This window comes from Colius striatus, chromosome 5 (assembly GCF_028858725.1).
Source record: "Colius striatus isolate bColStr4 chromosome 5, bColStr4.1.hap1, whole genome shotgun sequence".
Taxonomy (NCBI): domain Eukaryota; kingdom Metazoa; phylum Chordata; class Aves; order Coliiformes; family Coliidae; genus Colius; species Colius striatus.
The window spans coordinates 38,468,894-38,494,074 of record NC_084763.1 but is presented as its reverse complement, the minus strand read 5'-3'; the positions used below and the strand labels follow the sequence as shown (position 1 = coordinate 38,494,074).

The following is a 25,181-nucleotide window of genomic DNA, read 5'->3' as shown; positions in this document are numbered from 1 at the left end:
CAGGTCTTTTCATACAAAACACAAGGAAATTCATAATGTGAGTCTTTTTCCTCCCCCCCGCTTTCCCTCCCCCCCAACCTCAAAAGTTTAGAAACTTTTGCACAAACAGTGAGAGAACTGATTGTAGCTTGGTATGTCAAAATGTCCACGTTCTATAAAGACCAAAAATAGTTTGTTTGCTTAGAAAGTCTCTTTTTTGTTGTTGGGTTTGGTTTTTTTCTTTCCTTTCCTCCTTATTTTTTGATTAGCGCATCATCCTCAGTGAGAGTTTGACTGTCCAACTGTTCTTCAGTTCTCCTTCCAGCGCCAATCCTCATTTACAGGAGCCATACAGGCATTTCACACTTTCACCGTCTCCATCAGTGATGACTTGATGGCATCCTCCAAAAGTTGATTGTCTGTGAAGGGGGCTGGGGTTTCAGGGACGGATTCAGACAAACCGATGAGGGACTCCAAGAAACAAGAGCCCTGATCTCCAGCTTGCGGGAAGCCAGGGAAATTAGGCAACTGAAATTGTAACGCTGAGAAGTTATCTAGGTTCTCGTACTCCTTCAAGGAGTTGTAAAGGGGTCCCAAGTTATAGTCTGAAAAGGACTGGAAGAAATCCACGGAGTCAGAGGAAAGGCTGAGGTCGGCATAGCTCTTGGAGCAGGGCTCAGCAGGGGACAAGGCGCAGCAGGACAGTCCGTCACAGCGTGCATGGGCAGTGTCCTCCGGCAAGCCACCACTCTCCTGGTTGGCATTCTCGTCCAGGCACTCAGAGAGGTGGGACAAGTGGCTGGGGACAGGCTTGGCCTCGCTGCTGTGGTCCTCAATGAAGAAGTCGGTGGGGTGGAAGCAGCTGAGGTCATCCTGGCCACGGCCACACTCTTCCTCAGCATCTGAGTCGTTGAAGTGGAGGATACGTGCCAGGCCGTCATCATCAACGTCCGACTGGGATTTGTCAGAGGGCAGGCTCTCGTAGGGTTCCTCCAGGTCCTCGCTGGGGTGGGAGGAGATGGAGGAGTCTGTCATGTCGCTGCTGCAGCTGTTCTCCCCCAGGGCCTCCAGGTCAGGGCTGAACTGGAAGGCAGGGGCCAGTGGCAGTGCACGCTCCTCCAAGGAGCCTTTCAATGGCTGGAGCCGCTCCCGGAAAGGGGGCTCGGCCTCCGCCACCTTCTCGCTGCTCTGCTGCTGCTTCTCCAGCTCCAGCTTCATGATGGTGTGGATGAAGTGGGTCTGCACGCGGGCCTGGTTGAACTCGATCCTGCCTTCTGTGTTGCCACAGCCATCCTTGGTGCAGCCGCAGGGGAAGGAGGTGTGATCCATCTGGCATGGGCAGAAGCAGAGGGTTAGGACCAAACCCGGTGGTGCAAAAATTCACCTGCCCTGAAACCCAAGTAACAGCTGACGGGTTAAAAAGCAGACCACAGGAGGTAAAAAAACCCCAAAAAACAAAAAAACAAACCTGTTTTTTTAAAGGATTATCATAAAAAACTATGTTTCAGTACAACTGAAGAAAGTTAAACAGTTCCAAACTGTAACACTCAAAAAGGAGACATAAGGAGGCAAACATGAGCTTTTATATATTGCATCATGATATCCAATACGTGATCCATCTCATGAGCTTCTGCTCCTCCCTAAGACAAGGACAAATTACAGAATCCCAGAATGGTGGAGGTTGGAAGGGAACTCCTGAGATCATCCAGTCCAATCTCCAGCTAAAGCAGGTTCACCTCAAAGGGGTGAACAGGAATAGGGGCACTGGAATGTGTCCAGGCAGATTTGGAAAACCTCCCAAGAGGGAGACTCCACACCCTCCCTGTGCCAGGGCTCCCTCACCTCAACACCAGACAAGCTTCTCTTTACATTTAAGTGGAACTTTTTGTGTTCCAACTGATATCCATTACCCCTTGTCCTGTCACAGGACACTACTGAATCAAGTACTGCCCCATTCTCTTGACATACACTCTTTTCGGTACTTAAAAGTGCCGATGAGGTACCTCCTCAGTCTTCTCCAACCCCAGATCTTGCAGCCTTTCCTCATAAGAAAGATGCTCCAGTCCCCTGACCATCTTGGTGGCCCTGCGCTGGACTCTCTCGAGCAGTTCCCTGTCTCTCTTAAGCTGGGGAGCCCAAAACTTGACACAGGACTCCAGATGGGGCCTCACTAGAGTAGAATAAAGAGGCAGGAGAACCTCCCTCAACCTTCTCGACACACTCTTCTTGATGCACCTCAAGGTGCCATTGGCCTTTTAGCCACGAGGGTATGTTGTTGGCTCATGTTTATTTGCTGTCCCCCAGGACTCCCAGGTCTCTCTCTGCTGAGCTGCTCTCCAGCAGGTCACTCCCAGCCTCTACTGGTGCATGGGGTTATTGCTCACAGGCATCTGTAGCACCTTTATGTCTCTGTTTTAGCAGCAGCTGCTAAAGGGGCCTTTGACATGCACATGGAGCCCTATCCTGCCACGTGTACCCATCTGCCTGTAAACAACCACCCTATACCACTCCCTGTCTGAAACCATGGCATCAAGGGAACAAGCAGCACCCAGAGTGGGGAATGTAGCTGCCCAAACACAGCTGGGCAGGCACCCATGAAAAAGAAAATGAAAAATACAATAAGCTAATTGAGTACAGAGGGATTATTCCCCTTTGCAAGTGGTCTGCACAGTTAGCTGTGGGGTCATGCTCAGCTGACACTCCCACGTTTGCCTGAGCGTGCTGGGAGTTGTGACACACACTAAAGGAAAGAAAGTAAAACCAAGGAGAGGAGGAGAAATCATAGCCTGACAAGAGGAGCAAGAAGCTTTTGTTTTCCAAGACGTCCCCACGTGGCCCATCTCCCTCCACCTGCTTCACTAGGCAGCTGAGCCTCACTGGGATGGACAGGGCAGGCATGTTCCCCACAAAAGCTCAGGCACAGCCAAATGTGGGATTTGGGAAGTGGATGCTTTGCAGCAGCATCCACGTTGCAGCCCCAGGAGCATTTCCCAGAGCTTTGCTTCACTCCAAGTTCAGGTGGGAATAGAAGCATTTTACAGGCTGCCCTAACTGTCCTGCTTGCTCAACCCCCACTTGGTTTAAAGTACACATCTGCTGGAGTCACAGCTCCTCTCATGCCCAGAGGCGAAGCCCATACCTGACATTTAATGCCTGCCAAGCTGCAGCTGCAGGTCTCTGGGTCGCAGACCTCGCGGCAGTCGCAGCCGCAGTCCTCCCGGGACAGGCGGATGCTATGCAGCTCCCTCTTCTCCTCCTTGTCGATCTTCTTCACCCCCACGGCCTTGAGCAGTGCGCGTCTCTTCTTGGCAGGGTAGGGCTGGAGGAAGAAGCCATCCTCCAGGTCCATGTTGCTGACGTCAATGTCATCATCAGAGATGTCTTCGATGGTGAGCTGGTTGGCCTCCTCTGACTCCTTTGTGCCATTCATCGTTAGCTAAGGACAAAAGAAAAATAAAGGCAAAGCATTAGGGACCTGTTAAGGACATGGAGCCATCAGGATCCCCAGGTCAAGAGATGTAAGAAAGACCTGCTCACCATGGTGACCAACCCCAGGACCAACATCTGTGTCAGAGTCCTCAAAGTCCTGACAGACACCTGACACATGGAGCTCAGTGTCTTTTCCATCACTTTTCAAAGGTGCAAAACTGAGCTGAAAATCCCACACTAGAGCCTGTGTTTTTCGGAGACTTAAACAGGGTTAAGGACCTCAGGTCTCAGAGAGGCTCTTGCCACTAACTAATGACATCCACCACCTCCTCACCAACCCAGACCCACACTGCTACTCACTTTCCATTTCAACGCTTCCAACTTCTCCTCTTTTAATTTCTCTTCCAGTTTCTCCCGACGAATGTTTTCCTGCTCCTTTGAAAACTCAGCCAGTGTGAATTGCCGAGAGGAGCTGTGTTTGCTCACCATCCCCAGGGTACAGCCCCCACGACTAGGCACGCTCGTGAAGCCCTGGCAGCGTGGGAAGTAAAACACAGTGACCCGGTCAAACTCCACATTGTTCTTCTTTAGCCGTTTGGATTTCTTCAGGATAGAAGTGGCTAAAAATGAGGGAACAAAACAAAGCACACAGTCAGTGCTGCCACCCTGCAGAGGGGACAGAAATATTGCAAACAGGCTGTAAACATCACAAACAGGCAGGACTTGCAATCACTCTCTCACCAAGGATGTAATGGGATAAGGTTACAGTATCACTTGATGGCTTCTGGCATTTTAGGATGTAACACTTTAAAGGTGGGATGAGGATGAAGAGGAAACTAAGCCAAGTCCTGATGCATCCAAGTCACTCATCAGATTCACCCTAAGAAACATCTGCTGCTTCTCTTTCCGCTTGACTTCCTCCAGGAAAGAGACATTTGCTTATTCTTCACATGCAGCAGAGCATAACGAACAAGCAACAAACCGTCCTACATGCCTGTCTTGCTCTAGACCCAAGCACATTGCCTTGTGTTCAGGAGCTCAGAGTCTGCTCCCAGGATACTAGAGCACCAACACTCCAGTGCTGCAGAATGGCTCCAGCTTTTGTGGCAGGGAAGAGAATAGCCAAAGCAGCTGTTTTTCTGGTACTTGCTTTCACCATCCACCGGGAGGAACTATGAATCTATAGTTTATTCTCGAAAGAATCATTTGAGAGGAGCTGCAAAGATGTTAATCTTGATGCAGGTGATCCCAGGGTAAACATGGCAATACATGGCTCTGGTTTATCTTCAACTGCTGCAAAATGCAACATACCACTTAAAGTGGAGCCTCTCCGGAGATACCTGCGTCTGCACATTTGCACATGCAGATGTAGCAGATGGAGGTGAACTAATTAGCCAGGGCAGTTTCAGAAGCAATGAGTTTCCAGGAACGTAGCTGGCCATGGGAAGCAAAGCAAAGCACAACAGTACAGGATTACAGAGCTGCTTTTTCTGCTGTCTGAGCACATCAGGAACGTGGGCCAGCTACACACAAGATTTGATGGTGGGGTTTTGGGTCCCATTCTCTGCTGATACATGGATGCCTTGAGTGCCACCACAGAGAATACGGGAGAAAAAATACATAGAGAAGATGAGTGACTCGTGCAGAGCTGAGATCTGAGCCCTGATCTTTGGATGGAAGAGCTTCAGGCAGCTCTTACCGTGGGGAGCCAACCAGAGAGGTTGCTGAAAACCCAAGGGACTTGGCTGGTTTGGCTGGGGTGGTGCAGGGCTGGGCAGTTAGCTGCACCCACGTTTCACAAGCCAAAATATAGCATTGCAGTTTCATGTGAAAAAAACCAAAACTGTTCACTCAGCTGCGTCAGCAGCTTCTGCTAACTAGCTGGGGGTTTCACACTAGGCTCCGCAGTTGCTTTGATGGTATCTCTGTTCTGCGCCTTGCATTTTCATAACAACCTTGACTCAATCTTCTACAACATTAGCTCTTTATCAAAAGGCAAGTTAACCAATGCGATCATCTATCAGCTGAGCTGCTGCACTTTGGCATTTGCTTCTCTCTCTCTCTCTCTCTCTCTCTCTCTCTCTCTCTCTCTCTCTCTCTCTCTCTCTCTCTCTCTCTCTCTCTCTCTCTTCCTACACCCCTCCTCCAAAATTGTTTTCCCATTCCTGACCCTTTTCCAATTGAGCCAGGGAATACAAAAAGTTCATTGTTGTGTCACAAAACCTGGGAAGACAAGCAAGAATGAGACTCTTTATTATTACAAGACTTCTAAAGCCTTTTCAGACCACTGCGTGTTTGTGTATGTCTGCTAAGTGGACCTTAACTGCTACATACAGTGGGTGTTCAGTGTAATTTACTAGGTTGGACTATTTCTCCTCCATGAAGATGTTCCCCTATTGTATTTTTTATTTTTCCCTTCACATGGCAGTTAAAGGATTTCACAACCTTGTCTCCTGTGTGTTTTCCTAAAAGCTCTCAAAACTGATACTGCTGGGAAAACAAAGTAGCATTTATCTATATTAACAGCAGAGGCAATGTCAAACGAGTTGTGTTCTTTGGCAAAGTACCCAACTAACGTAGGAAATGAGTTCTGAAACACTAATTACACCATTGCTTAATCATTTTTAAAAACCGGCATTATGAGCCCTTGCTGTCTTGTCTGGATTTTGCCTGTAGAATAGCTTGAGAGGGGACTGAGGGATGGTGGGATGGTCCTGCAGCACTGGCTTGGAGGCACCTGCATGCCTCTGCACACCCAAGTCCTTGGGTTTCTGCTCCTGGAAATAGAGACTTCAGCAAAAAACACGTAAAGGAATGATAAATGCTGGGAAGAAGGGCTGAAGAAGACCACCCTGAGCATGCCAGCTGGTTATAAAAAAAAAAGTCAATCGGTGCAATGATTTTACAGCTACACTCCCCTGTAAAGGTGTGCTACAAGGTCTGCACAGGGATCACCCACCACCACAGAGGCACATCTGATCCCAGGCAAGGTGTTGCTGGTGATACTCACGGGTGAAGCTGGGTGTTAAGGCAGAGGTAGGCTTAGGCTCTCCATGGGAGCTCTCCTCATCTGACTCCCAGCCTGATGATGCTGAGGAGGAGAGTGGGGAGCTGGAGGAGGAGGAGCAGTAGGTATTGTCATCCCCCAACTCTTCGTACTTCCTTTTCAATACTCCGCTCATGGTGACGCCAGATTTTTCATATAACTGGAAAAAAAAAGAGAGGGGAAAAGCAAAATAAAGAGAGGGAAATACTGGAAGTTTCTGGCAACAACCAAGATGGCTTCAACCCCAAGCAAAGCTTCTGTACCAGGTCCACTTGGTATGACTCCCAAAAAGCACTCCCAAAATAAATCCCACACCTTACTACCCTCGCAGTGCACACCTGGCTGAATCTCTCTCTCGTTTTACAACACTGCAGGAAAACTCCATGAGAGCAGACAACAAACTGTCCAGAAATCAATTCTATCAACACTAATGTTATCAAACAATAAGTATTACATTTTGCTTATTAATTCTTTTATGGTAACTCCTCACCCAGATCGCTTTCCATGCAGTTACAGCTTTAACGTCTTGCTAATTACAAAAATAAGCCAGTTTGCAGAGAACAATCTGTTGGCATGATTTACTTGCTACGGCCCCCCGGGGAAACAGACTTATTAAATGCAGCATTGAAATACAAATATATCAACTGTGAAGAACAGCCCTTCTCCTCACGGTGCCTTTCATAGTCAGTCCCCCATTCAATAAGCTACTCTTGTTTAGGCTGGGTTATGTATCAAGCATAGTAGCAATTAAAAACAACACAGCTAATTAAAAACAAAGGAGCTCTGTACTTGCCTAGATTCCTAAATTTCCTGCATGATTTTACTCTGCTCATCTTAAACAGAAAAACACCACCAACCCAAAAAAACACTTTGTTGCATCTTTTAACCTTTACTCTTATAAACTCTGCGGGGTTTTGTCTCCAAAAATTGCACAGAAGCTACACACTTTGCCTGCAACAGGCTAATAGACATAAGAGCCCACCTAACATGGGATGCTCTTGCATAGCTGATGGACTGATTCTCCTTCTAGATGATGGCAACATCGTACTAGATGCCCCTGCTTCTGCAGAAGTCACTGCCAGCTTATTTTGAAGCCAGCAAAGACTCAAAGTTGAGAACCAGGCTTCTGCTGGACTTGCTTAGACCCCATCCCACCAGCTATAAGGCTGAATCTCAGCGTGAGCAATGGACCCCCAGCTCAGAAACTCTCCAGCAAGGAGGAAAGAGCTTCAGTGATACAGGATGCTACCAGTGACCCCAGTGCTTCTGTTGTATTACATAATAGCTAAAGCATCCCTAAAATGCAGGTAACATTGGGACAGAAACAGTCTCAAGATAGTGCAAATAAAGGGGTGCCAGACACCATATCCCCATCCCCTCCCACCAGCAGATACAAGGGTGCCAGACACCCTGCCCCCATTCCCTCCCACCAGCTGAAACTCCTCCACAGTCAAATTTGTTCTTTGTAACCGTAGCACTTTCTTGCCCTCTTCTGCATGTCTGGAGCTAATTTAAGTCCCTGAAAAAGGAAAAAAACCCAAAACAACCTGACCACTAACCCACCCTCCTGACAGCCCTGAGCAGGCAGCATAGAAACCAAACCAAAGCCATGGGACCTTGGGTATCTCATCAATGCGGCACAGTAATGTGTAGCAGGACAGGAGCACATGTGCTGCCTTCAAAGCCTTGTGCCAGCCTCTGCTAACTATGTTTAACAACAGCTTCCCAGGAGACAATAGTCCCCTAAAAGGTAAAAAAAAATTCCCTGGATGAAGCAGTTCCGTGGCCTGACGAAGTTAATCATTCACTACAATGAGCGCCTATGGGGCCAAGTGCATCCCCCACAGCCCCTTGAACCTAGGGGCCTGGCAGAGGCAAACCCCTCCATCCTTTCTCCTCTTCCTCAGCAGCCCCAGAGCTGCAGGTGGTTTTGCCTCTGAGGGGTGCTTGTTTTTTTGGCCTTAATCCAAAACGGATTTGGCTACCCTCCAGCCCCAGCAGTAAATGTCCTACCTGACACCTAGATTAACCCCTCTCCTGCCTGCACTCTGAGAAAGCAGACCTAGCAAGCAGCCGCAAATCAACTACCTGTCTGCATTTACAAACCTTTTGTTTCTCACCTTCTGCTCTTTGATTTAAGAAAGGTGCAAAGAAACCCTTCAAATGCTGGTCAGGGGTCTGAATCTAACTCTGGGCTGCAGCCAAAGGTTTGCTCATCCCAGCTGACCCAGAGGGGCCAAAAATGTGGCCAAAAATCCTGCACTGGCTTGGAAGAGCATTAATTTGTGCTACAGAGCAACTGCTCACTGCTTGAAAGGACATGTTGCTAGTAAAGGATGCCGCTTTCTAGCCAAGGGAGGGAGAAAGCAACTCCTCAAAAAGCCCATAGGACACATGTCCAGTGGCAATCACCCTCAGAGGTGTGATGCTAACCACATCCCAGCCTTGCAGAAAGTGCTGGAGCAGCCAAGATCCCACAGGAATCACAGGAGTAACTCCTATCTGCAAGACTCCCAGAGAAGTGAGAAGGTGGACACAATGAAGCTGCGCAGGGACGCAGCCCTGATGCTCAGGGCACCTGCAAACCCAAGAACCTCCTCCCCAAAAACCACACAGCAAGAAAGAAACAAGTGCTTTCTTTCCTCAAGCGAGCTAACCAAATCAACACAAAGCCTCAGACAAGGTGAGCTGGGTATAAGATGGTGCCATTTTATTTAATTTTTTAAAGAAATACTGTTATCCCTGACTAGCCACACCTGACAGAAGGATGAAAGGATGCCTGTGCATCTCCCATCTGTGACAATAAGCCAAAGGCTTGGAAAACAATCCACCTCTGACATTCAGTCGTATTCAAAACACCTATTGTTTTGTTAATGCAAAGTAGGTGTCCTGCAAGTATGATTGTCAATTAATGGGAAAAAGCTGGTGAACCTCTTGCCCACCAGCCAAAACATATTAATTCCTCACTCCCAATAATGCCTTCCCCTTCTCTTCTCTGATTTTTGGCGGTGATGTTTTCCACATCAAGTTTTCCAGTCCTTCTCAGGAGCTATACACGATGTAGTGGGGCTCATCATTACTCATTGGTGTCTATTGTATCCACCCCCAAAAAAGACCTCCAGACACGGGTTTTGCTGTCAAGACAAAGACAATCCTCTCCCCAGCACTCTGAAGCAGAACTCACACCAAGGATTTGGATGCTGCCTTGAAAGCCATGTTGCCAAAATCACTGTCTGCTCAGCCAAAAAAACCCAGAGGCCAATTCAGACACAGTGAGGGTATTTTAATTGCAGTAATTCCATGAGTAATCTTAAATCCACATGGATGTCTGACAAGAGAGTCTCAAAAACATGCACAGTAGCTTAAAAAAATATTAATGTATGTATCTGTGCTCACCATTGCAAATCTCTACAGGAACCACCCAGCACAGGATTTTACCACCTTCTCTTTGCTCTTTTTTTCCTTTTTTTTTTTACATAACCTGAAATAAAATAATCCTATCTTCCTTTTAGTTGCCAAAAAAGACATTCTGTTCTTGGCTAAGACTTCTTACTCATCTATTTTACTGAAAACAGCTTTTGGAACAAGTACATAATGCAATGGATCAAACCCGCAGGAATTCCTCTCTGGCACCAGAACTCCCACTATCCTGGGAATACTTTCTAACAAATATTTAGCCCAGATGTGCATTCCTTTCTTTTTCTCTCCCTCCTTTTTTTTTAAAGCATTAAGGTTTGGGTAAGGGGAGTGGTGGGAGGGGGTTGGCTGTCCCCCTGGGGAAGGGAATCGAATCTGCAAAGTCCCATTTCTGGTGCTGAGCAAGTGTCAGAGTAAAGCCATAATACACTGGAATGTGAGGAATTAATGTTTTAACTATCCTCCTTTTGGACAACGTCTCAACAGTAAACATTTCAAGTAATTTAGATTTAAGAAGGTTTGGCATTTGTTTAGCCAAGCCCAGAGGAAGGCAACTAAAACCCCCACCAGTGTCCAGTTAGCCTATTTTATAAAAGACTGTACAAAGAGCCACCATGGCTTTGTGCAGAAGTGCACAGAGAAGATGTTTCCATGTTATATTTTGAGGCTGTGTATGTGCTTTACACCAGGAAGGTGAAGGCAGCAATGTAAGCAAGGCAGAAATTAAAGTTCTCCTAGCAAGTCCAGTGGCTGCATTTGCTGGTATCACAACTCCCATGGTATTGCAAGACAACACGTAAGGATATTTCAAATTTTGGGGTTTTCATCGGTTAAGAACGTTAAAGAAGGGAAAGATCCGAAATCTGTGTATGAGCTATTGAAAGCAAACTTTCTCGTGCAAAGCAATTTGCATAAAAACAAAACACCCCCCCCCCCAAAAAAAAAAAAACCTCAGCGCAATGCACTAGAAGCATTTATTTTACAGTGACTTTTTGGAGCTGGTTTGCCGACTTTACAAGCACAGCCCTCTGCCTGGAGCCCGGAAAGCCAAGGTGGACTCTTGCTGGCACACGGGGAGGAAGGAGGGCACGGGCCGGGAGTGAGTTAACAACTCTCCTGAGCTGTGAGTCAGAGTGGCTCCAGCTCCCTCCCCCAGAGTCGTAGTGGCTGTGCAGGTCTAGCAGGAGTAAACATTACTTTAAAAACCATCACCACATATTTTAGGCAGGTACGGCTTCGAACGCCACTGGCTGAGCAAACCTGGGAGGGGGCTTAGGGTCTGTGTTTATTCGCACGCCGCTGTTTATCGCGGGTGAGGCACCTCTGTGTGAGTATCGCCAAAAACTGGTGTGGAGCTGAGCTTCCCCTTTAGCTATCCCAGATACCTGATGTCTAACAGAAGCAGTGACTCCAGTAACACCTTCTGGGTTAGTTAATAATCACGGCTCTATCAACACTGATTCATTGCTAGTTCCTTCAACTACTTTAATTCTTTGCATATTTACTTAAGTGGGTTCCTCAGCACTGCTGTGACAACCCACAACCGTGACAAAGCTTCCAAATTTTGGGGCTGACTCGGGCCTCGGCGAGGGGGATCATCCCTTGGGGATGGGTCCTGTGTGTTCCCAGCCACGCAAGCTGTGCCTTCCAGTTCAGACCAGATTATTTTCACCCAGCTGGGTGTAAGGTTTCATAACCTTGCTCCAGTTAAAAATAGCCTCTGCCTACTATGCAACAGCAGAACCCAAAGTACCCTGTGCTGCTGAGCAGGAGCGTGAATCAGTTTGTAGCACCACGAGTTTTTATTCTCCTGCCAGAGACTGAAAAGGCAAAACGCCTTCCCAGCGAAGAGCATTTACTCCATCTACTAATTTTCGGAAAGCCACAAAGAAAAAGGCTTTTCAGATTTTTCTATCCAGCCCTTATTCCTCGCTGACAGCTGGAAAGGTAAATAAGGAACATCAGCAAATACATTAAAGGTTATCTCTGACACAGACGAAATGAAGCGAGGTTCAAATGTACTCAGTGCAGATTGTGCTGTAATAAATATGAAAAGAGAGAAGTGTGCTTTGTCTAGGAAAATCCTCTATTTGATTACACCTCATGAATAATTCACACCAGGTTTCCATATTTGTCCTCCTGTAGGTACACGCTGTGCATTGCCTTCCCTGCTATATATACGCACGCATTTCCTGTACTGAATTATTAACGGCTTGCCAGGAGCTGCAGAGCCTCTCTGTCCAGAGAACAAATGCACCATCCGGAAAACAAACCCCTCAACCTTCATCGACCCTCATCTGCAAACTTCTCAGCAGAGGAAAACTAAGGAACTTCTCGTTGGGGAAAAAATAAAATAAAAATTGCTGTCAAGATCCCTGTAACAAATGACAGGATTTTGAGGTTCGTAAAGGGCCGTGAGGGTTTTCACTCCATCTCACCGAGGCGTTGTTGTCATTACCGAGGGTTGCTTTAGGAAAGGGCTGTCCCCGTGTGTCACCCTCTTCCTACATTATGTAACTCGGAGGTGACAGACACTTCGGAGAATGGGAGGAAGGGAGGGGGGCAAGAAAAAAAATCCCAAACCAAGACACCCCACAATCAGAAAACTTACTAGTTTTAGGGGTGGGTTTTTTCCTCCCCCCCCCCCCCCCCCTTTTTTTTCCCTTCCCCCCCCAGGTGCGCTGTAAAAGCCAGATGTTTTATTCCGGGAGGCGGCCAGGAAGGGGGCAGGACACCCGCTCCCCGTCCGCCCGTCAGTCCATCCGTGCGCTGGTCGGTAGGTGTTGCTGTAGTGACGGGAAAGGATCCCCAGCCGGGCAGATTTGGGGAAGAGCGAGCCGGCAAGGCTCCCCCACCACACACCCTCCCGCTTTTCTTTCAACATCAGAAAATTATAACCGCAGCCGTAAAGACGGAGCAAGAGCCTTAACGGACGGACGGACGGGGGGGCAAACTCGGCGCCACTCCAAATTAACAGATAGGGAGTGATATAAAGTGCAAGGTTTTCTGTCGATGGGAAAGTGCGGGAGGGCCGGGGGAGAGGCAAAGCCCCCCCCTCACAGGGAACGCGGTCCCACTGCCTCACCAGATCCCTGCCGGGCCCTCCCGCCGCGCCGGCCGCAGCCTCGTCCCCGGCGGGCTCCCCTTGCCCCCGGGCAGGAGGAGCCCGGACAGACGGCGCCACTGCGGCGAGCCCGCGCGGGTCGGGATGGCGGGGAACCGGGACGGACCCCGCGACAGCGAGAGACCGCGAAGGGCTCAGAGCCAGACCCCCCGCGCCAGCAGAGCGCCGGACACCGCACCGGACCCCCCGACCCGCCGTCCCAGATGACGGAACACCGAGCCTCCACCCGCCGTCGCCGCTCCGTCCCCGCTTCCCTCCAACCCCATCCCGGCGCCAGCTCTGCCCGGCGGGCCCTACCTTGGCGGCGGCGGCGAGTCTCGGCGCGGCGGCTCCGGCTGCAGCGGCTGTGCGTGGCGCGGCGGCTCCCGCTCTGCCGCTGCCGGGGCCGGGCCGGGGCCGCGCCGCGCGCGCTGCCCTTTTTCGTCAGTGGAAAACTCCGGGCTCTGACGCAGGCGGTGACAGGCGCGGGGCCGGCGCGCGCCCGCCCCCGCCTCGCGGGCGGGGCGCTGAGTCAGGGCCGGCGGGACGCCCCGCCCCGCGCGCGCCGCCGCCGCACCCCCCTCACCGCCCCGCACGGCACCCAGGCGGAGAGCGGCAAGGGGGGTGCGCGGCCGCCAGTCGAGAAACAAAGGGGGAGGGGAAGCCGCGGTGGGCTTGGAACCCACAGGGGGATTTGGATCCCACAGAGGGTTGAGGATTTGGGTCCCATAGAGAAGCTGAGTCCCACAGGGGCTTGGGGACCCACAGTGGATTTGAGTCCTATAGAGGGATTGAGGACCCACAATGGATTTGAGTCCCATAGAGGGATTGACGACCCACAATGGATTTGGGTCCCACAGGTGGTTGGGGACCCACACTGGATTTGGGACACGTAGCAGATTTGGGTCCCATTGTGGGACTGAAGACCCACAGTGGATTTGGGTACCATAGGGAGATTGAGGACCTACAATGGATTCGGGTCCCATGGAGAAGTTGAGTCCTACAGGGGGCTGGGAACCCATAATAGTTTTGGGTCTCAGAGATGGTTGGGGACCCACACTGGATTTGTGTGCCACAGGGGGTTTGGGGACTCACAGTGGATTTGGGTCCCATAGGGAGATTGAGGACTCACAATGAATTTAGGTCCCATGGAGAAGTTGAGTCCCACAGAGGGCTGGGAACCCGTAATACATTTTGTTCCCACAGGCATTGTTTGGACCCCACAATGAATTTTGGTCTTACAGGTAGTCTGAGACTCACAGGCATGGGTTTGACCTCACAATGAATTTGGGTCTTACAACAGGTTTGGGTGTCACAGGAGATTTGTGACCCAAAGGGGGTTGGAGACCCACAGCTACTGCTTTGGACCTCATGATGAATTTAAGTCCCACAAGAAATTTGGGTCTTACAATGAGTTTGGGACCTGCAAGGAGTTGTGAAACCACAGGCACAGCTTGGACCCCACAATGGATTTGGATCCCACAGGAGTCTTGGGTCCCACAGGGGTTTTGGGACCTGCAAGATTTGCAGCCCACAAGCAAGTCCCCATACACAGGAATGTCTTGGATGCCAAAACAGATTTGGGCACCACAGGCAGTTTGGGCCACACAGAGAGATGGAGATCCATAAGCAGACTTGGACCCTAAAAGGAGTTTTTACCCTGCAAAGAATTTGGGTATGGGTCTTTGCATGATGTTTGGAACCTACAGGCATAACTTGGATCCCAAAGTGGCCCTACAGAGAACTGAAGACCTACAAGCAGGCTTGGCCACTGAAAGGGATTTGGACCCTGCAGTGAGTTTGCTTTCCCACATGAATTGGGTATCTACAAGAAAAACATGGGCCCCAAAACAGAGCAGGGCACCACAGGGGCTTTGGGCCTCACAGGGGTTTGGGGCCCACAAACACACTTGGCCCCTGGAAGGAGTTTGGTCCCCACAGTGGGTTGGGGACCCACAGGCAGTAGGATCCCAAAACAAATTTGCTGCAAGGAATTTGAGATCCACAAGCAAGCCTTGGAACCCTAAAGAAATTTGGATCCCACAGAGATTGATGATCCACAGGAGAAGGTGTGGCACCCACAAGGGATTTGGGTCCTATAAGGGATTTGAGTCCCACAGGAGAGGCTTCGCCTCCCAAAAGAGTTGGGATCCAAAAGCAGGACTTGGCCCACAAGCAAGAATTGACCCCCAAAGGAGTTTTGATCCCATAAGGTGGTTGGGATGCAGAAGAAAGACTTGGCCCTCAAAAGAGTTTGTGTACACCGAGGACACTTGGAACCTACACAAAAGACTTTACCCCTGAGAGGAGTCTGGGTCCCATAGGTGTCTGGGCCCCACAAATAAGGCTTGGACCCCAAAAGGAGTTTTGGCTCCATAAGGGATTTGGGATGCACAAGTAAGGTTTGGTCTCCTGAAGGGATCTGGGCCCACACAAAGAAGTTTGGGGCATAGCAGCAAGTCCTGGCCCCTGAAGGGAATTTTGGACCCACAGGGATTTGATGTCCAAAGGATGTTTGGGCTTTACAGACAAAGGTTGGTCGTACAGAGGCATTTGGGCCACCCAAAGAAACTTGGACCCCATGGTAAGGCTTAACCACCAAAATGTGTTTGAGCCTCACAATCAAGGCTTGTCCCACAAAGGGAGTCTCTGAAAGGGAGTTTGGCCCTATGAGTGAGGCTTGGCCCTCAGAGAGATTGAAGGCCCCAATGACAAAGGACACGATGTTTTGGGAAAACTAGTTTCCCAGCATGAGTGGGATGGGAGGGACGTGGAGGAACCTGCACCTCCTAGCTCTGGTCACTGCAGCATCCAGCTGAGCATCTCCACATTCTTCCCATTGACCACCTTTCACTGAGCTGCAGCAGGTGAGGTGCGGACTGACCCGGCATTGCCGAATTTTGGCACTTGGCTGGACTGTCACCCCATGAGCTAATAGCGAGTGGCATGGTCAGAGTCCCTGGGCTGTGAAGCTTCCTGCTCTCAGGATTACTCTTTAAAATGTATCCCAGCTTAACCTCACAGGCTCCTGTCCAGCTGTAGAACCAAGTCCACAGGGATGGGAGGGCTTCTCTCCTCCGGCCCCATCGAGGAGCTTGAAGACAGCCATACCAAGGTCTGCTCAACTCCACCTCTGCATCAAACCTCTAAGAGGCTGCTCACCCCTTCCTACACCAAAGTCCCACTTTGATCCTTTGCTTACCATAGCTTTGACTCAAAATGAAACCAAATCAAGTTGGATTTGCCTTGGCCAAGAAGATAGACGAGGTTGGACTGGGGCCATTGTGGAGGCAATATGTAATCCTAGATGGTGTCCTGATGATGGGTTGATCCTGTTTCTGAGGCAAGAAGACCTTCCTGAATAAGCTGGTGTGTAGTACTCGAACACCAAAGGAGCGGTTTTCCTGAGGTTTCATTTACCATGTTTGGACATGGCCGTGATTAATATTTCCTAACAGGAAGGCGTCATGCATACAAGCTTTCCTCTTCAGGGTTTGGGTCGAGGGTGACCAAGTTCAGGTTATACACTGGCTCCTCACTTCCTCTGCCTCAGAGACAGCACTCCAGGCAGCCGCTGCCTCCTCACCAGCCTGGCAGCCACCAGCCGCCCTCCCAGCACCTCCAGTAGCCCATCGCTGAGCCCAAACTGGGTCCTGGTGCCAGTGGAATCTCACTGCACAGCCCATGGGGACCTGGAGAGCTTCAATATGACTAGAATAGGACAAAATATGAGTTACAGTGTCTGTGAGATGGAAGAGGGGGTCATTTGTTGCCATTCCTGAGCTGAGTGGCATGAAACCCAGGGTAGGAGTGAGAGGGGATATCCTGGAAAATGTTTGGTACAGTTGCCAGCAACCTCCAGGTTACAACAATTTCTCTTGTCCCTTTATTCTTTTTAATGAAAGTAAAGCCACAGTGAGACAAGTCTCATGGAGGGCAGAAATTATTTAGTGATCCCATCAGGTGATGAGCAATTCTGACCCTGAACTGCCTATACTTGAGTGTGTGAGAGAGAAGGAAGATTTGAAAAATGTCTCTTCTTTTTGAAGTAGATTTTTTTGTTGATTTTTTGTTTTAATAAACCTAACAGCACTACTGCATAAATACTTGGAAGCTTACCCATATAAGATGATTTCCTGTGTAGGTTGAAAGAAATATCTCAGTTTGACTCAACGTTGTCTTTTGTTGTTTCATCTCCAAGCCTCCTTCCTCCAACAAATGAATTCAAGAGAGAGAGAGAAAAAAAGTAAATCTGTTTCTCTTTAACCTGAGCCAGGTTAGTTTGGTTTTTAATGTAACTTTTTCACCTCTCGAGGAGCATCCTTCTCTCCCTGCACAGCCAGAGTGGCTCACAGCCCCTGTGCCCAGGAAATCCCTTGCTCCATTGTCAAAGGCTGCTGGCAGCACTGGCCCCAGAGCTGATTTCCCTGGCCCAATGCCATGAATGCTGCTCTAGTGGGAGGAAATTCCCTGCTGACGGGCTGTGGCAGGGATAAGTGGCCTGGCAGAGAGCAGCAGCCACAGACCAAGTACAAGGAGTGGGGAGCCCAGTGGGAAAGGATCCCAGAGGAGGATGTTTTGTGATAACATGGAATAACAAGATAAGAGGTGTGAGTGCACAAGTTTTGGATGTCAAACCCCTTGCTGCCCATTTTGTACTCTCCCTGCATCAGGAGAAGTCCTTTCCATGAGGTTCATAGAATCATAGAACAGTCAGAGTTGGAGGGGACCTCTAGAGATCACTCAGTCCAACCTCCCTGCTAAACCAGGTTCCCTTTGATCAGGTCGCACAGGAACATGTCCAGGCAGGTTTGGAAACTTCCAGAGAAGGAGACTCCACACTCTCCCTGAGCAGCCTGTGCCAGGGCTCCCTCATCTAACACCAAAGTTTCTCCTTGTGTTTAAGTGGAACTTTTTGTGTTCCAGATTTTGTCTATTACCCCTTGTTCTGTCTCTGGACACTACAGAAAAAAAATGTCACCCCATCCTCCTGACATCCACCCTTTAGGTACTTGCAAGTGTTAATGAGGTCCCTCCTCAGTCTTCTTCAGGCTAAACAGCCCCATGTCTCACAGCCTTTCCTCATGAGAAAGATCTTCCAGTCCTCTGATCATCTTTGTAGCCCTAAAAGGCTTAAAGCCTTTTAACTTAAAAGGTTAAAAGCCTCTTGATGCTTTGGGGTGGATAAATCTAGAATATTTGGGCTTGGAGATATGATTTTTTCCCTAGTTTTAGGTGCACATCCTGAGCACGGTTCTGAAAGGGATTACCAGATATATCTGGCTGTGTATGTGTGGCTGTGTACTGCAGCAACTGATCTGAGAGTGAAGAATCAGGGAAAAGAAACCACAACAAAATCAACCCCACTTGAGCAATCTCATTTCTGACATCATCCTCCTCCCATCCTGTGACCCCAACTCTCCTCATGTCTCTAACTCATCGAGTTTCTCACTCAGATAAAACAAACACTTTGCTTTTATGATGAGCTGTGCAGTCACAGTGAACTGCCATGCCTGTTCATGGACTGCCTGCCTTGGTGCCAGGGCCCCTTTCCTATCATCTGAAACACAACTCGAGCAACGCCACTGAGTTGTCTTGTTTGTTGTTTTGTGGGTTTGTTTGGAAAGATGAACATAAAAGTGGCAAGCCAAAGACTCTGCTTCAGCCACGCTCTGGGTTATTCAGCTCCTGGGAGGGATGAAGCTGTGCTGGGTCAGCCTGTGTGAGTGAGTCTGGCCATGCAGATGCGATGGAGGGTGTCTTGCCATTTCCTCATTGATTTTACACCAGCAAAACTCCATCAGCCTCTGCAAAGCTACTCCTGATTTGAGCTGGGAACTGGAGCATCTTTCTTATGAGGAAAGGCTGCAGGAACTGGGGCTGTTTAGTCTGGAGAAGACTGAGGGGAGATCTCATTAATATTTACAAATATCTAAATGGTGGATGCAGGAGGTTGAGGCATCACTTTTTTTGTTGTATCTAGTGACAGGACAAAGTGTAATAGAAAGAAGCTGGAACACAAAAAGTTCCACTTAAACACAAAGAGAAACATCTTTGGTGTTCAGTGAGGGAGCCCTGGCAGAGGGTGCCCAGGGAGGGTGTGGAGTCTCCTTCTCCGGAGGTTTCCAAACTCACTTGGACATGTTCCTGTGTGCCCTGTTCTAGGTGGACCTGGTTTAGCAAGAGGGTTGTGCTAGATGATCTCTAAACATCTCTTCAAACCCCCACCATCCTGTGATTCTGTGATTTAAGACCCTACATGCTGTGCTGTTATATGCCTGGTGGTTAATGTATGCATTTATTGGAAGGTGATTTCTTGTTGAGTTTTTCTATGTTGTCAGTCCTTGAGAAAGACAGGGACGTCATAATATGGTTCTCTCCTAACTCTACAGACATCCTATACACTCAAGAGAGACGGAGAGTATGACCCATTTGCTGAGATGTTCTGGTAGAATTGTTAAGATTCCCAACAAATACAGAGAAATCATCAGCCTGAGTGAATAAGTGTTCATTTAAAATGCAAGCACGAAATAGGAATGTGGGAGCACTGTGTAGCTCCAGCCACTTGCTAGCAATGGTTAGTGGTGAGTAAAAGAAGGACGATACAAAATCATGTGCCATATAGACAGCTGAATTCAAGTGGGGCACCTGTGTCCTCAATTAACCTAAATAATAGTTAACTCGGGTGTCATCAGAAAACCCTCACACTGGGATTTGGAGGTACATGAGTGCTGTGTTTTTCGCTCCTTGACATTTGATGAGCCGTCTGTTTTAGCACAGAAACCTCTCAAGTGATGGGACCATTGCAATTGGGGTATCGCTCTCACACAATAATTAAATCCCTGGCTTTCAAGCATAATTGCAATGACAGTGCCTACAAAATTGCTTTTTTTTCCTCAACTGTTCTGTCTTCTGGCAGAAAGGGCTTCCAAAAAAGTAAAGCAGCCAGGGTACAGTTGCACACACCAGCAAAGGTAAGAAAAAGCAGTGCAAACTCCATCCTTACCCCCAAGCAGGGATCACAACTGTCCTGAAAACTGAGGTGATCCAAATATCTCACAGTCCTGGATGCCTAAGAGCCCCTGAAGGAAACAGGGCTTGCAGCCTAGTTCCATTATTACCGGGCTCATTGGAAAAAGGTCATTTTTCAGCACTAGGACCTGTCTCCTGCTCCAGGTTGGTAATTGCAGGTCTTGGCAGTGAGACAGGCAACACTCACAGTTCTGTCTTGAGAGGACAAAAACCTCCATTACTTTATGCTCTCTAATTCTCCCAAGGTGTGCTTACTGCCTATCAATGGAGTCACCGTGAGGTAATAGAAACTGCAAACCTCTCCAGACTTATTTGTCTGAAAGCGTTTCTTGTAAAAATAATTACATGTGTCTCTGGAACTGCAGTCCATGAGAATGGCAGAGGAGGGAGCTTGCAAAATCAAATGCAACAAAAGGCTCTTTATCATAAACTATGAGGGAGACTGGATGAGTGGGTCATTATTTCCCCTCTGTTGGGTTTGCTGGTGGCAGCTTTTAGGGAGAAAAAGCAATTTTTATTGTCTGTTTATCACTGTAGGGAAGCTGCTGTAGACTCAGATCTGGGGCGGGCGGTGGGTTTGGCCAGGAACCCCTTGGGATTCAGTCCCTACCCTTGCCACAGTCTCTCCCTGTGACTTTCGGTAAGCCACCCTCCTGTGCCTTCGGTGGCCCATGATGGGGACAGGGACATCACAGCTGCAGTCTCACTTGCTTTGCCTGGCTGCAGGCTGGGGACAGGGCTTGGCCTGCAGGTCCTCTCCAGCCCCTGCACTTTGTCACACCCTGTTCCTAAGCAGCAAAACACCATCCTGAGCAAACGTCTTGGCAGTGAAGTGACAGAGGAGGTCTGGAGGAAATACCTGAGCTGTTTGAAAAAGTTACTACCCCCTTGCCTGCAGCAAAGCCAGGTGACTTGACTCCAACATCTCAGCGTGAACCTTTTTTGATGCAAAGTTTGAGCAAATGGGCTGGACTGTGAATGGGAACACCTGGGGTAACCTCATAATGTCCTAGTTTCATCTGGGGTAGAGGTAATTTTCTTCCTAGTAGCTGTTACAGGGCTATATTTTGGATCTAGGCTGAAGAGAATGTTGATAACAGAAGGATGTTTCAGTTATTGCTGTGCAGAGCTTGCACGGCATCAAGGCCATTTTTGCTTCTCATCCTGTCCCACCAGTGAGTGGACTGGGGGTGGAAGGAAGCTGATGTGTGCGTAAGAAACTGGGAAGGAACATGGCCAGGATAGCTGACCTGAACTAGACAAAGGGCTATTTCATACCATAAGACATCATGCTCAGTACAGAAACTGGGGAGGGGTGAAGTTGGCCAGGAGGGACTGATCACTGCTCTGGCATCTGACACTGGTTGGTGAGCAATTAGTATTAGGCATCATCTGTCTTTTTCTTGGGTTTTGTTTCTTTTAATTCCTATTATTATACTTCATTGTTCGTCCTGTTATTATATTGTAGTTTAGTTTAGTTACTGTCCTTGTTCTTATCTTAACCCACATGTTTTGATTTTCTTTTCTGATTCCCCTCCACATCCTTTGGGAGACATGGGGAGGGGATGTGAGCAAGTGACTGCATAGGATCTCATTGCCAGCTGGATTTAAACCATGACAGATCTGCCGAGCAACTGCCACAGATGAAACCTCCAGCACAGGAGAGGGCTGGAGGCTACTGGAGGGCTGCAGTGGCTCCTTCAGCCACTGCAACTGCTTGCGCCAGAGCAGAGAAGCCAGGATCTAAAGCCATTAAAAAAACAATATAGCTAAAGCTCCGTTTTCTCCTCTGAAGCAGATTTTCACAAGCCCACAGTATGGTGCACTGGCATTGCTTCCCCTGGGCAGCTTTTATGATTCTTGAGCTGGATTGGGCAACAAAGTGGAGAAAGATCTAGAGAACAAGTCTGATGAGAGGCAGCTGAGGGAGCTGAGGGTGTTTAGTCTGGAGAAGAGGAGGCTGAGGGGAGACAGGATCACTCTCTGCAACTACCTGAAGGGGAGTTGTAGTGAGGTGGGAGTCAATCTCTTCTCTCCAGTAACAAAAGATAGGACATAAGGAAATGAGCTCAAGTTGCTTCAGGAGAGGTTTAGATGGGACATTAGGAAGAACTTTTTCCCCAAGAGGGTTATTAAGCACTGACACAGGCTGCCCAGGGAGGTGGTGGAGTCACCATCCCCAGAGCTATTCAAGAGATTCATACATGAGGTGCTGAGGGATATGGTTTAGTTTAGTGATGGGCCTGGCAGTGTGAGGTGGGTGGTTGGACTCAATGATCTTAAAGGTCTTTTTCCAACAGTAATGATTCTGTGATTCAGTGACTGAAACAGCCATAAAATACGTGCATAAATTATATAGACAAGTAGATGTGTGTGCATCTCTCTATATTTAACCTGATTGAATTCACAGGCAACCTCACAACAAAAAATGCTGCTCCTCTGTCACCGAGAGCCAAAGCAGAGTTTGGAGGCCATAGTGGGCACAGGCAATGCTTCAGAGCTTTCTTCTCAGTGCCAGAGTGATGGCATTTGTTTAAAAATGGAAGCTACCAAAAAAGCATCAGGTCTGTTTTTGTGGGCTGGTTTTATCTATGAGCTGTTACCATCCTTCTGACACTTTCAGGATGCCCAGGGCCACTAGGTTTTAGTGTCAAATCCTGGCAACATAGAAAATTTGCTCTGAAAAGGGTAAATGCATGGAATTAGGTTCAGAGAGTTAATTATTATTTTTCTCTCCTGGTGCTTTATGGGTTTGGTGACAGGTCGTGCTCCTGAAGGGCTTGTGATCAACATTGGGGCATCCAAGCCAAACTCAAGTCTACTGTGAAGTCATTTAATTTCCAGGAAGGCCACAGACTTGGCGCTTCTCGGTGTGACTGTGCTAACCTCATTGCTCCCTGAGGAACAGGACCTGGCATCTACTCCCCATTTTACCAATGGGGAAACTGAGGAACTAAGCCAGGGCCATCCTTTTGGAGAGGAATGAGCACAGGCATGAGGTTTTGAAGCTGAGTCTGTGGCAGCTATTGATAAGCTCCTCTGATATCAGTACAATGATTAAGCTTCAAAAACAGAGACACTGTATCACCCCATGAAAGAGCTCAGGTATTTCTGTGGGAATCCTAAACCCTCACTGCAGACACCTACTGAACACATGCACTTGGGCAGGGCAAGCTACAATTTAATAATTTGTGGCAAAATATTGATCCTTTGCTGTCCAGAACAAGTGGCCTTCAAAAACTGGAGGCCTGATCCCAGAGGACCTGGCAGCATCCGCCTCCCCTATCATCTGCAGCAGGAAGACATTTCATCAGTTTTGCTCAAGTAATTTGTGACCAGTCTCGGTTTTTCCTCTCTGCCCTCCCTGCAGAAGCTGACACCCTAGTACACTGTGCTGATCTCAAAATGCTTTTGAGCTCCTGTGCTTTAAAAGGTTACACAGCCCTTGGCTACCTGCCATGGAGTCTGCAGGAGCACTGGTGAGGCTGCACCTTGAGTGCTGTGTTCAATGTTGGGACACTTACCCCCAGAGGGACACTGAGGGGCTGGAGCCTGTCCAGAGCCAGTCACTGGAGCTGGGGAAGGGTCTGGAGCACAAGTGTGATGGGGAGCAGCTGAGGGAGCTGGGGGTGTTTACTCTGGGGAAGAGGATGCTGAGAGGAGACATGATCACTCTCTGCAACTCCCTGACAGGAGGCTGTGTGAAGGCAGATGTTGGTCTTCTCCTAAGTTGCAAGAGACAGAACAAAAGGAAACAACCTTGAGTTGCACTATGGGAGATGTAGATTGGAGATTATGGAATATTTCTTCACCAAAAAGGTTGTCAAGCTCTGGCTCAGGCTGCCCAGTGAGATGGTGGAGTCCCCATCCTTGGAAATATTCCAAAGCTGAGGTGCTAAGAGACATGGGTTAGTGGTGGCTGTGGCAGTGCTGGGTTAGTGGTTGGACTCAATAACCTCAAAGGCTTTTTCCAACAATAACAATTCTGTGATTCTATGATTCTATGGCTGGGGCCGTGTCTCTACCATCTCAGCACCCACCCAACTTTTTGTAGGGCATGAAGGGCAGACTGGGGTACAGGCAGACCTGATGCCTTGCTTGAGGGTTGCTCTTAGTCTTCTCACTATAAATTAAACAAATGGGAAATTTTAATGAACCTCTATCACTGAAGGATGACAAACAGCATGATAGTGGTGGCTGTATTAATCAAGTCTGGTCTGGAGAGGAACGTTATGCTGATCTGGACTCATGTACCTGTGCGAGGGGACATCTTGCTTTTCTGGGACACTCATCATCAAAAGTCCCACTGAAATCTGCAGTGCTAATGGTGCTGGAGGACAAAAATTTCTGACTCACACAGTGCCCCATTAACTGTGCAAAGGTGTTAGGGACCTGGACAGCCCCACAAAGTAACCCATCCTCAGTGTGTCAGGGAGAGTGATTTGTACATTAATGTATCTCACCCCATCTGAACGTTATTTTTCTCAATCATCCTGTAGCACTGAGGAGCTGCATTTGTGCTTTTATCTCCTTATTTTCCCCAAAGTGAATATGTAAGAGAGATGTATATATGCTTACAGATACCCTCATTAGCATAATATATACATGATGATGACATCTGTGGGTGGTAGAAACCTCAATAAGGCAACAGGATAAATTATTGACACCTCATTTAGCAAGAGACAGGGAGAAAGGGAGATGAGCATTGTCATGCTGGGGCCAAAATGCCCACAAAGTTGTAGGAAATAAGAGCAACTTGGCCACATCCAGCTTAAACATAATCATGCTGCAATTCAGAGATGATTCAGGAAGATTCATAAACCTGGGCTCTTTTGGTCTCCATTCTGGGTTTTGAGCTCCTAAATATTTGCACATGCAAGTTTTCTTCCTCAGCTGTGGCAGCTGCAAAAATGAATTCCTCCAAATGAAAGCCAAGATTACCATGTAATGACTTGATCCCAGGAGACAGATTTCTAAGAAAGGTACCAAAAAATGTGGCAGTTTCCCTGCATTGTCAATATGCACATGCATGTCCAGACATGGGATTTAGGGAAGACTTTGGTAAGCCACCAATTCATACATGCAGTCTGGAGGGCAGTGAAAAGAGGAGGTGCTTTTTTTCTAAAAACAGTATTTTATTTTTGAAATTAATCTACTCAAGACAACAGAAAGAAA

General features: G+C 48.4%; 1 protein-coding gene across 1 annotated transcript; it reads right to left on the bottom strand.

Moving 5' to 3' along the window:
• Nucleotides 1-230: 230 nt before the first annotated feature.
• Nucleotides 231-13,375, bottom strand: CSRNP1 (cysteine and serine rich nuclear protein 1). Its single transcript, XM_061996518.1, has 5 exons — nucleotides 13,293-13,375; nucleotides 6,419-6,614; nucleotides 3,769-4,028; nucleotides 3,119-3,415; nucleotides 231-1,308 (listed from the first exon to the last, which is right to left on the bottom strand). Exons 2-5 carry the CDS (start codon nucleotides 6,588-6,590, stop codon nucleotides 340-342), a joined length of 1,698 nt encoding a protein of 565 aa, XP_061852502.1. The 5' UTR covers nucleotides 6,591-6,614; nucleotides 13,293-13,375; the 3' UTR covers nucleotides 231-339.
• Nucleotides 13,376-25,181: the final 11,806 nt, after the last annotated feature.

What these genes read in the sequence shown, in the direction of transcription:
- CSRNP1 (XM_061996518.1), bottom strand. Translation starts at nt 6,590, where the DNA reads ATGAGCGGAGTATTGAAAAGGAAGTACGAAGAGTTGGGGGATGACAAT. An exon ending in CTTAACACCCAGCTTCACCC is followed by an intron (nt 4,029 to 6,418) that starts GTGAGTATCACC and finishes CCTCATTTTTAG; the next exon opens with CCACTTCTATCCTGAAGAAA. An exon ending in TGGAAGCGTTGAAATGGAAA is followed by an intron (nt 3,416 to 3,768) that starts GTGAGTAGCAGT and finishes TTTTGTCCTTAG; the next exon opens with CTAACGATGAATGGCACAAA.